The sequence below is a fragment of the Chiloscyllium plagiosum genome, unplaced genomic scaffold (genome assembly GCF_037043375.1).
Source record: "Chiloscyllium plagiosum isolate Xiang-an unplaced genomic scaffold, Cpla_swu_hap1 HiC_scaffold_18, whole genome shotgun sequence".
Lineage (NCBI taxonomy): Eukaryota > Metazoa > Chordata > Chondrichthyes > Orectolobiformes > Hemiscylliidae > Chiloscyllium > Chiloscyllium plagiosum.
The window spans coordinates 30,880,418-30,892,882 of NW_028270156.1; the positions used below are offsets into that span (position 1 = coordinate 30,880,418).

Here is a 12,465-nt window from a genome sequence, read left to right on the forward strand (position 1 = left end):
AAAATAAAATTCCTTTTGATATTCTGAGAGATGCGCTGCCATTGGATTCACTTCCTCAATTTGAGAAGTTCTTCTGTTTTGATCTGAGAGGCTTTTGCTTGTTTTTAAAAACCTGAATGGAAAGGGCTAGGTGTAACTTAAATATTAAAAACCATGAATGTGCCTGGAGGATGGATAAACCATGAGTAAGGTAAACCTAGTGATTTTCTTTAAGAACGATGCAACCTTTTAAGCAAGTAAGAAATATTTACATTGTAGAATAGCATTGATGGCCCCTCCCTATCTTTTCAACCTTCGCCAGCATAGATCACTGAGATCCCTCGCTTCTTAAATTCTGACTTCTTGTACATCCCCGATTTTTGAATTGTTCCATCACTGACAGCTAAGCCTTCTACTCAGTGTGTTCTCTGCTTTGGAATTCCTTAAACTTCTCCCTCTTTCTCCACTTTTTAAAGATACTCCTTTAATGCTTAGCTCATTGGTTTAATATCACCTTGTCTTACTTTAGTTAAATGTTACAGGAACATTAGTGTTAATGGTGCGAGAAAGTACAAGCTGTTGTAGAAAGGTTAACTTTGTAAACCTAGATTTGAAATATTGAAAGATCCTACCATAAGTGGTTCCTTTAGTAAATATAAACACAAACTTAATGACCACCTCACCCAATGAGTGACAGCTCAAAAGCAATTTTGTTCAACAAAAAAATTAGTATGGGCTGCATAGGCCATATCACTCTGATTCTGTTTTTATGGAAGTCTGAATTGAAACAACATGCAGGGAGTAAGAAAATTTCATGTGATAGTAATTTTGTTTCATAAAAATTCACTTTTGGTTCTGTTGTCAAGAGATGCATCTTCAGCCATTGTTTTGTCTCTTATATGTGAGGAGACGTTGGATTGATGTGTCAGCTACAGGAGTTGTTTTGGTTGTAAATAATCTGCAGCATTCTGCTTTCATACATCCAGGAGGGATCAGCTCTATAAATATAATCCAGCACTGCCAAAAACCACTGATCAGAGGCATCACTCTACAAAAACTGCTGACTGGATTGGAGTTAGAAGAATGATAGGTGTTTAAATGAAGCACATAAAAATTGTTAAGGGACTGAAATTGAGCAGATGCTGATAAAATGCTACTCCTGACTGGGGCATACAGGCCTCAGGATGACAGTCACAGAATAAGCAGTCTAAGTATCTACAACCTACAAGATGCATCACAGAAGTTGACCAAGACTTTTTAGACAGCACCTTCCAAACTCATGGGCATGTCTATCAAGAAGGACAACTGCAGCAGGTACATGGGAATATGACCATTGCAAGTTCTCCTCCAAGACACTCGCCAACCAGTTTTGGAAATATATCGCCATTCAAACAATGTCACTGTCAACATTCTGGAACTCCTTCCCTAACAGCATTGTAGATTGTACAGCAAATGGACGGCAGTGATTCAAGAAGGCATCACCTTTAAAGGCAGGTAAGGATAGGCAATAAATTCTGACCCAGCCAGGAAACTCTCATCCAGAATGAATAAAGAAGATAAGTTGGATATTTAGCATTAAAGTGAGGAGAAATTTCTTTACTGAGGTTGAGAGTGTATCTATCTAAGATGAGATACTCAATTATGTGTATATTTAAGGTACTTATTGACAAAGTTTTGGGTAAAAATTGAATTGAGAGAGCATGGAAGAGTTCAGGTTGAAAATCAGTAAAGATTTCTTGAATAGTTCAATACACTTGGTGGGCCAAATGCACCATTGCTGCTATGTCTCATATTAGTTTGGACTAAACACACTCTAAGCTTCTCCACTGGTCATATAGACGGTCGTACATTTAAATATTACCTCTTAATTCATGCAATTTCATTTTTTTTTAAAACACAATTGCCTAGGATTTGTGGTGTGCCTTGTTGATTGGACTTGGCGCATTTGGGTATTAAAAGCTTTTCCATTGTAACTTGATAGCCTGAGCTGATAACCCAGTGGTGAAAACAATGGGGCATCAGGGACCTTTTGTGAGTGATGAAATCAACTTATTAATCACCTCCTCCAATGAGATGTAAGTATTGGGAAAGCAACAGATGAATGATGGAGAAGAAAATGAAATAAATTAGTCAAGTTGCGTATAAAAGGAAAAAAGTTTGCATTCCAAGTAAGGGACAAAGTGGACATCAGAAAAAACAGTTCAAAAATGTCAGATTTTAAAATCTCCAACAATAATTTTGAATAAGAATGTAGTGATCTATACTCTTAGATCACTGTGCAACAGGAGACACAGAGTAGTAGTGGAAGGGAGTTTCTCAAAATGGAGAACTGTGACCAATGGTGTTCCACTGGGATCCTACTGGGACTACTGTTTGTGATATACCTTCCTCTAAATCATTTATGTATAGGTAGTTTGATTACCATGTTTGCAGATGGAGTAGCAGATAGTGAAGAGGACTGTCACAGATTATAGATTGGAGTTAGGCAGAGAAATGGCAGATGGAGTTCAATCTGGGCAAATGCGAGGTGATGCATTTTGGAAGATCCAATTCAAGAGCAAAGTAGAAAAGTCCTGGGGAAAACTGATGGAGAGATCTGGGTGTTCAGGTCCATTGTTCCCTGAAGGTGGCAACGCAAGTCAATAGAGTGATCAAGAAGGCATATGATATGCTTTCCTTCATTAGATGGCGTATTGAGCACAAGAGTTGGCAGGACATGTTACGGTTGTACAGGACTTTGGGGTAAAAACAATGACTGCAGATGCTGGAAACCAGATTCTGGATTAGTGGTGCTGGAAGAGCACAGCAATTCAGGCAGCATCCAAGGACAGGCAAAATCGACGTTTCGGGCAAAAGCCCTTCATCAGGAATAAAGGCAGAGAGCCTGAAGCATGGAGAGATAAGCTAGAGGAGGGTGGGGGTGGGGATAGAGTAGCATAGAGTACAATAGGTCAGTGGGGAAGGAGATGAAGGTGATAGGTCAGGGAAGAGAGGGTGGAGTGGATAGGTGGAAAAGGAGCTGGGCAGGTCGGACAAGTCGAGTTGCTGGAGGTTAGAAACTAGGATGAGGTGGGGGAAGGGGAATGAGGAAACTGTTGAAATCCACATTGATGCCCTGGGGTTGAAGTGTTCCGAGGCGGAAGATGAGGCGTTCTTCCTCCAGGCGTCTGGTGGTGAGGGAGCGGCGGTGGAGGAGGCCCAGCACCTCCATATCCTCGGCAGTGGGAGGGTACAGCCACATTTGGAATACTACGTACAGTTCTGGTCACCACATTACCAAAAGGATGTGGACGCTTTGGAGAAGGTGCAGAGGAGGTTCACCAGGATGTTTCCTGGTATGGAGGGTGTTAGCTATGAAGAGAGGTTGAGTAGATTAGCATTATCTTCATTGGAAAGATGGAGGTTGAAGGGAGACTTGATTGAGGTCTATAAAATCACGAGAGGTATAGGTAGGGTGGATAGCAAGATGCATTTTTCCCCAGAGTGAGGGACTCAATTACTAGGGGTCATGAACTCAAAGTGAGAGGAGAAAAGTTTAGGGGAGATATGTGTGGAAAGTTCTTTACTCAGGGTGGTGGGTGTCTGGAATGTATCGCCAGCGGAGGTGGCATGATAGCATCATTGAAGATGTATCCAGACAGATAAATGAATGGGTAGGGAACAGAGGGATGCAGACCCTTCGAAAATAGGCAACAGGTTTAGATAGAGGATCTGGATCAGCAAAAGCTTTGAGGGCCAAAGGACCTGTTCCTGTTCTGTAATTTTCTTTGTTGTTAATTTTCAGGACCTAATATTTTGATAGTCCTTAACAGTTGCAATTTAACTTTAACAAATGCTTATGCTATTGATTACTAAGCTTGATATTCTGTGACTAGTTCAAATATATATCTGTAGCAATTTCATAGACTTTGAGGTTATAGCATCTGTTTTCCAGGGGTGCAAGTCATCCAATGACTTGCAGTGATGCGCAATTTCATACCAAAGTTTGGATAATTTGCCAGTATTTGTGAAAAGAATGAGCTTGCATTCACATTGAGCCTTTTGAAATGCTCACAAAGTCCCAAAATGTAGTCATTGTTTTGCAATGCAGATAAAAACAAATCTGAGCACAATAATCTCCCACAATCATGTCCCACTGAATGTTCACTATGTGGTGTGAATGATCAATGTTGGCCCAGAGATCAGGAATAACTTGCATGCTGTTCCTCTGAATAGTGTATTGAATTTTTGCCCATCTGAGGGGGTTACAGAGCTTTAATATTTCAGCTGAAAGCAGCACATCCAACACTATATACTCACTCAGTACTGCAATAAAATCATAGAACATCAGAGCATAAGTAGGCCATTCAGTCTACTCCATTCAATAAGATCGTGGCTGACCTGATATTCCTCAACTCGACTTTGCTCATTTTCCTCTTGCATATTTAAAAATCTGTCTATTTTGAGCCTGAATATACTTAATGACCCACTCTCCACAACTCTTTGTGGTAAATAATTCCACAGATTTACTAGAGTCCGAGAGTCAGAGATGTACAGCAAGGAAACAGACCCTTTGGTCCAACTCATCCATGCCAACCAGATATCCCCACCCAATCTAGTCCCATTTGCCAGCACTTGGCCCATATCCCTCTAAACCCTTCCTATTCAAATACCCATCCAGATGGCTTTTAAATGTTGCAATTTAAAGGTGGACATAGCATCATTTAAGACTTATCTAGACAGCTAAATGAATGGAGAAAGTGAGGACTGCAGATGCTGGAGTACCAGAGTTGAAAAATGTGGTGCTGGAAAAACACAGCAGGCCAGGCAGCATCCGAGGAGCAGGAGAATTGACGTTTTGGGCATAAGCTCTTCTTCGGGAATGAGGCTGGTGTGCCAAGCGGGCTGAGATAAAAGGTAGGGGGGAGGGAATTTGGGGGAGGGGCGCTGGGAATACGATAGGTGGAAGGAGGTGAGGGTGAGGGTGATAGGCCGGGGAGGGGGTGGGGGCAGAGAGGTCGGGAAGAAGATTGTAGCTCAAGAGAGCGGTGCTGAATCAGAGGGTTGGGACTGAGATAAGGTGGGGGGAGGGGAAATGAGGAAGCTGGAGGAATCTACATTCATCCCGTGTGGTTGGAGGGTTCCTAGGTGGAAGATGAGGTGCTCTTCCTCCAGGCGTCGTGTGACCAGGGTCTGGCGATGGAGGCGGCCAAGGACCTGCATATCATTGGCGGAATGGGAGGGGGAGCTAAAGTGTTCAGCCACGGGGGGGGGGGGGGGGGGGTTGGGTTGGTTGGTGCGGGTGTCCCAGAGGTGTTCCCTGAAATGTTCCGCAAGTAGGCGGCCTGTCTCCCCAATGTAGAGGAGACCACATCGGGTGCAGCGGATACAGTAAATGTGTGTGGAGGTGCAGGTGAATTTGCAACAGATAAAGAAGGATCCATTGGGGCCTTGGATGGAGATGAGGGGGGGGAAGGTGTGGGTGCAAGTTTTGCACTTCTTGCGGTTGCAGGAGGTTGGGAGTGGAGGTTGGGTTGGTGGGGGTGTGGATCTGACGAGGGAGATGCGGAGGGAGTGGTCTCTCCTGAATGCTGATAGGGGTGGAGAGGGAAATACATCCCTGGTGGTAGGGTCTGTCTGGCGGTGGCGGAAATGATGGAGGATGATACGATGTATCCGGAGGTTGGTGGGGTGGAAGGTGAGGACCAGTGGGGTTCTGTCCTGGTGGCGATTTGGAGGTGCGGGAAGTGGAGGAGATGCGGTGGAGAGTGTCGTCGACCACGTCTGAGAGGAAATTGCAGTCTTTGTGGCCTGCTGTGTTTTTCCAGCACCACGTTTTTCAGCTAAATGAATGGGCTGGGAACAGAGGGATTATACACCCTTAGAAAATAGGCGAATGGCTTAGATGGAGAACTGGATCGGCGAAGGCTTTGAGGGCTGAAGGGCCTGTTCCTGTGCTGTAATTTTCTTTGTTCTTAATTTTCTGGACCTAAGATTTTGACAGTCCTTAACAGTTGCCTGCACCATTTCCTCTGGCAGCTCATTCCATACACACACCACCCTCTGCGTGAATAAGTTGCCACTTAGGTTTTTTTTTTGTATCTTTCCCCTCTCACCCTAAACCTATGCCCTCAAGTTCCCGATTCTCCCACCCAAGGGAAAAGACTTTGTCTATTTATCGTATCCATGCCCCTCATGATTTTATGAACCTCTATAAGATCACTTTGCTCCAGGGAAACAGCCCCAGTTTATAGGGTGATACGGTGGCTCAGTGGTTAGCACTGCTGCCTCACAGGTTCCAGGTTTGATTCCAACCTTGGGTGACTGTCTGTCTTCATGGAGTTTGCACATTCTCCCTGTGTCTGTGTGGGTTTCCTCTGGGTGCTCTGGTTTCCTCCCACAGTCCAAAGATATGCAGGTCAGGTGAATTGGCCATGTTAAGTTGACCATAGTGTTAGGTGCATTAGTCAGAGAGGAATGGGTCTGGGTGGGTTACTCTTAGAGGGTCTGTGTGGACTTGTTGGGCCAAAGGGCCTGTTTCCACACTGTAGGGAATCTAATCTATTCGGCCTCTCCCTATAGTTCAAATCCTTGAACCCTGGCAACATCCTTGTAAATCTTTTCTGAACCCTTTCAAGTTTCACAACATCCTTCTGAAAGGAAGGAGACCAGAATTGCACACAGTATTCCAACAGTGGCCTAACCAATGTCCTGTACAGCCGCAACATGACCTCCCAACTCCTGTGGTCAATATTCTGGCCAATAAAGAAAAGCATACCAAATGCTGCCTTCACTATCCTATCTATCTGCGACTCCACTTTCAAGGAGCTATGAATCTGTACTCCAATATCTTTGTCCAGCAACACTCCCCAGGACCTTACCATTAAGTGTACAAGTCCTGCTAAGATTTGCTTTTCAAAAATGCAGGAGCTTGAATTTATCTAAATTAAACTCCATCTGCCACTCCTCAGCCCATTGGCCCATCTGATCAAGATCCCACGTACTGTGAGGTAACCTTCTTCGCTGTCCATTGCACCTCCAATTTTGGTGTCATCTGCAAATTTACTAACTATACTTCCTATGTTTGCATCCAAATCATTTATATAAATGACAAAACGTAGAGGACCTAGCATTGATCCTTGTGACACATCACTGGTCATAGGCCTTCAGTCTGAAAAATAACCCTCCACCTCCACCTCTGCCTTTGAGCCAGTTCTGTATCCAAATGGCTAGTTCTCCCTGTAATCCATGAGATCTAGCCTTGTTAACTTGTCTCCCCTGGAGAATCTTGTCAAATGCCTTACTGAAGCACATATGGATCACATTCACTGCTCTGCCTTCGTCAATCCTCCTTCAAAGAACTCAATCAAGTTCGTGAGACATGATTTCCCACACACACAGCCATGCTGACTGTCCCTAATCAGTCCTTGCCCTTCCAAATACATGTACATCCTGCCCCTCAGGATTCCCTCCAACAACCTGCCCACCACTGAGGTCAGGCTCATTGGTCTACAGTTCCCTGGCTTTTCCTTACCACCTTTTTTACATAGTGGTACCACGTTAACCAACCTCCAGTCTGCCGATACCTCACCAGTTACAATTAATTATACAAGTATCTCAGCAAGTGGCCCAGCAATCACTTCCCTAGCTTTCCACAGAGTTCTAAGGTATACTTTATCAGGTCCCGGGAATTTATCCACTTCTATGCATTTCAAGGCATCCAGCACCAGCACTGTCGTATCTCTGCTCGGGGTATGTCAGTCAGAATTGTCCTCAAATGCCTGGTGTGAGGTTTGAACTGACAGCTTTCATTCACCAGAGGCAAGAGTGCTATCCACTCAGCAAAGTCGACATCTAGAATGAAGTTTAGAAAATTTAATTCTGGGGCAGTCTGAATAGTTGAGACAAATAAATAGATTTGTGTACTATTTTTGGCCAGCATGCTACAGTGAGAACATTATGATCAAACTTAAACATCAATGAAAAACAATGCCTAAGATTCTCCACTGACTGGGCTTCTTGTCACTATTTTAACAAAACCAGCATTTACCCGACAGGTGATGCTTCGAAACCAACGCATTTTCAAAAGATATATCTGTGAATGTTATTGAATCAGGGGCCACCTTCATTCTCAGAAGCAGCTCAAATGACTGACCTTGATGCTATCTCTAATTTTGTTAAGAATAAGGTGATTGTTGCAGAATTAATAACAGCCTTCCAAATAGAGTTGGATTAGTTTAAAAAAAGTGTTGTTATTGAGTTATTGAAAATGATAAAGGACTAACTAGATTAATCTTTTGAAAGAACAAAGTCTTTACGGGTAGATTGGCCTATTTCAGTGTTGGACTACTCTGATTTTCAGGTTATGATCTTTGCTTTAAAATCCCTCCGTTACCCTGATATCACATCATTCATTTAATCTCTTCCATCCCTAACTCTTTCCAACGTTTGATTAATATTCTTCTCTTAATACCTTTTTGACGAAACCTTTTATTATGTAATCTCTCTCCTGGTTCAGTGTTGAAGAGTTAAGTGCTCTTGTGGTGCTTTAGAATGTTTTAGTGTGAAAAGGTAATAAACATATGTAGGTGTTTTGTTAATACCCAGATGCAGGAAAGGAATCTGGGAACCTTTCGTCTTTTGTTGGAATATGATTCCAAAATTCTTCACCGTCAAAAATCATAGATTTTGTCATTTGGTATTTCTTAAGCTAATATCTATTAAAGTGAAAATTTTCAATTGGTGCTTTAGCTATGTTATTTCTACATTAGTCATGAATCTTCAGTGCTCAAAACTAATGCCTTTTTCTCTTGACTTTTCCCAACCAGATAATATTTATGTGATGGCCCTATCAATATGCTTGATGCTGCATTTAGCTCATCTTAAGGTCACTAGCCAATGCCCACTGCCATTACATAACTAACATTTTATGGAAACAATTGAACTCCTCAACTGTTTTACACTTGCACAGAGAAGGTGCAACCTGCCAGTGTACTCACTGCACTCTGAATACCACTATCCAGGGCATTAACAAAGATCATACAATGTAACAGGCCTGAGACTGATCATGTGGGCCTGCTGCTGCTCATAATGTCTCTGATCTGAAGCACATCCATTAGGTACAAATTGTGAAGGATTAGTCAATTCCAAACACCGCATTCCAAATTTCTACAGACGCTACAAGATTACTCTACTCTAGAGTGGACAGCTTTGAATGAACTCATTAATGAACTGAGCTACCCAAAACTTTGACCTCTTGCATGAAGATATCTGAGGAATGATGACTATTTTTTCTTACTGTCCAAGTAACTATTTGCCACAGTTTATATTCTTCAGGAAGCACCATTGCCTCAATCTGACAGCTTGTATTTTAAATATTCATTCATTGTTTAAATTTTATATTCATGGGATGTAAGCATTGCTGGCTGGGACAGATTCTATTGCCTATCCCTAGCTGCCCTTCAGAAGATGATGGTGAGCTGCTGTTGCAATCCATTTGCTTTAAGATAGGCTCATAAATATTGAAAAAGAGACAGGGTGCCAGGGAGAAATCTCCATGCTTTCCTTTGTAATAATACCATGGAATCGCTTAGTCCATCTGGGAGGACAGAAGGCATCTCTGGAGCGGCATGGTGGCTCAGTGGTTAGCACAGCTGCCTCACAGTGCCAGGGACTTAGGCGACTGTCTGTATGGAGTTTGCACATTTCTCCCCATGTCCGCATGGGTTTCCTCCCACAGTCCAAAGATGTGCAGGTTAGGTGAATTGGCCATGCAAAATTGCCCATAGTGTTAGGTGCATTAGTCAGGGGTAAATTCAGGGTAGGGGGAATGGGGTCGGAGTGGGTTATTCTTCAGAGGGTCGGTATGGACTTGTTGGGCCGAAGGGCCTTTTCCATACTGTAGGTAATCTAATCTAATCTAATCTGCTAAATGTCTCAACTGAAGGTGGCACCTCGACAGTGTAGCACTCCCTCAGAATTGTACTGATGGGGTCTGCCTTGATAGTTCGCCCTTTTAATTCAGTATCAGACATCCTGATCCTCATTAAGGCTTTGCTGTTTACGAAAAGTGACCTGTACTTAAAACAGATTAGCTTGTTTGAATTCTATTCGTGACTATAAAATTAACCTGCTGTTACCAGGAGAACCACAGGGCTTTGTAACATTGGCCTGACTAGATAAATAAGGTGTCCTGGACAAGAAGGTTGCTGAGTGTTAACCAGTGCAAAACAAGAATACATTGCAGTTATTTAATTAAAAGTTTTTGTTTGGAAACTAACTTTCATCTACTAAAGAATCTCACAATCCTCTGACTTTTCAACTTTTACTGAAGCTCATAAGACAAGGGTGAATGCTGCTATTTTTAGTTTTGCTACTCAGTGAAATGCAGTAGGGGATGATTGGGGGTGGGGAGGAATGGCTTATGGTGTGTGATCATTACTAGTACAACAGGAAATAGCTGGAGCCGGTTAGCAGTGAGGTCTGTCTCACTTGATCAATATAGAAACGAGACTGCTGTTTTAACAACAAACACCTTTTCTCTGAAAAGCAATAGGCACCCGAATCGGATTACAGTGAGGTTGTTGAGGATTGGTGCTGTAGTAATCCACGTTCACTGGAGAGAGACTGTCATCAAAGTTTGCAATTCTTCTTTTAAAAAAAAATTATTACGAGCCAGATGCTCTGTGGATCGACTGAATCAAGACATTTTGCCTTGGGTTGTTACAGTTTAACTTTGCTTCAGTTCCAGTCTGCTGTGAGACTCTAGGAGTGGGAGAGAGATTTGGCTTTATATGTTCCACTCATCACTTTGCGTTTAAGAGTACAGTAGTGCAACTGTTCTTTGTAGAAGAACTGCAGCTTTGTACAGATAAATCTCTCTCTTTTACTCTCAAACGATCTCTCACTGGGATTATGGCTACTGCAGTCCCATAGCATGGATGGTGAGGTCGATATTTACAAACACCTCACCTGGTTGAAGAGGGTAAGTAGCTTTAGTGATTCTGTACTTTAACCCCAGAGGCTTGTACAAGTTATGGCAGATTTTGTCATGGATAGAATTTCATCTCCTCTTCGCTCAGTTGGGATAGGTTACTGAAAATCAATTACTAGTCTATCGTCAGTAAAGAACCAGAAATCTACCTTTCAAGTATGTTTTCAAATTCTGTGACACAATCATGCATAGCCATGGGATTTGTGTATTAGCGTTTATTTTGTGGTCACTGATCACTTTGAAAAGCTAGCTAAAGAATTTAAACTGTGAAATCCTTTCATTTGTGTTTTAAAAAGTGCACCAGGATACACTGCAATGAGGTTAACAAGTCTACTGATAATTTCTTGAATAAGACAGAGGGACACTGAACAGTCAGGCTTTCCTGCATTTCTCACGAGAGGATAGATCAGGAAATAGCTCACATTTTTGTAACATTGAAACCATGTGCTTACCTCATTTCACTCCTATTCATTTTCATTTCTAAGAAGCTGCAATGTTTCCATCTGTGTTTTGGGGTGAGGGTTGCGATTACGCATTTTATGGTATCTTTTGTTGTATGTCATATGTAGCTTTAATAACAAATTACATAAGATCTAGGCAACTAAAAATAAAGTCTTTAAAGAATATAGAGAAATAGAAAGGAGCTCAAACAGACTGAGGTGAGCGAAAAGGGGCCATGAAATACCATTGACCCACAGGGTTAAAGAGAATCCCAGGACATTTTACACATCTCTTAGGAGCAAGAAGGTAGCTAGGAGCAGACCCTTCAGCCCAACAAGGGTGCACTGATTTCTAATCCTTATTTAAACCCACTACTTATTGCCCACACATGGTTTCTATCCATCTGTTTGCCTCTATTTTATGCATATTTCAAGGTACACCTTAAAGTGCTAATGTGTCTACTTCCAACACCCCAATGGCAGTGCATTCCAGGCACTCAACATCTTCTGTATGAAAAATTTTCCTTGCACTTCTCAAAACTTTCCCCCTCTCATCTTGAGCCTGTGCCCTCTTGTAGTTGACCTTTCCGCCCAGGGAAAAAGCCTCTGATGACCCAACCTATGTATTGTATTTATACAGCACCTTCAGCTTAGTACAACTTAGCAACAATTTCATAAAGTATACTCCGACATAAATTTTGATGCAGAAAGTTGGGCTGCTAAGATTGCTGGCGACACAAAGCTAGGTAGGAAATTAAGTTGTAAGCAGGACATAAAAAAGCCATAAAGAAATATGGATAGGTTAAGTGAGTGAGCAATGATCCGGCAAATGGAATATAATATGGAAAATTGACAAATTGTCCATCTTGCAAGGAAGAATTAAGGCATGTTAAATGATAAGAAATTTGCAAAAGTCTGAAATGCAGAGGGATCACTAATCACTAAAAGGTTGGTGCGTAGAATCAGTAAGTCATTAGGCAACCTAATAGAATGCTTATTGTGAGGAGAATTGAGTCCAAAAGTAGGGAGGTTATGCTTCAGTTATTCAGGGTATTGGTGAGTGCACATCTGGAG

At 42.2% G+C, this 12,465-nt stretch overlaps 1 protein-coding gene across 15 annotated transcripts in view; it reads left to right on the plus strand.

Annotated features, from left to right (window-relative positions):
* LOC122557714 (liprin-beta-2-like) overlaps nucleotides 1–12,465 on the plus strand; it is a 275,346-nt gene that overhangs the window by 138,164 nt on the left and 124,717 nt on the right. Inside the window, exon 1 of one of the 15 annotated variants that reach the window (XM_043705618.2) lies at nucleotides 10,478–10,942. The exons of the other annotated variants lie outside the window; for them this stretch is intronic. Coding sequence (XP_043561553.1) covers nucleotides 10,895–10,942 — 48 coding nt within the window. The 5' untranslated portion in view covers nucleotides 10,478–10,894. Of the gene's footprint in view, nucleotides 1–10,477; nucleotides 10,943–12,465 lie in introns of those variants that run through there. 15 annotated transcript variants of the gene reach the window in all.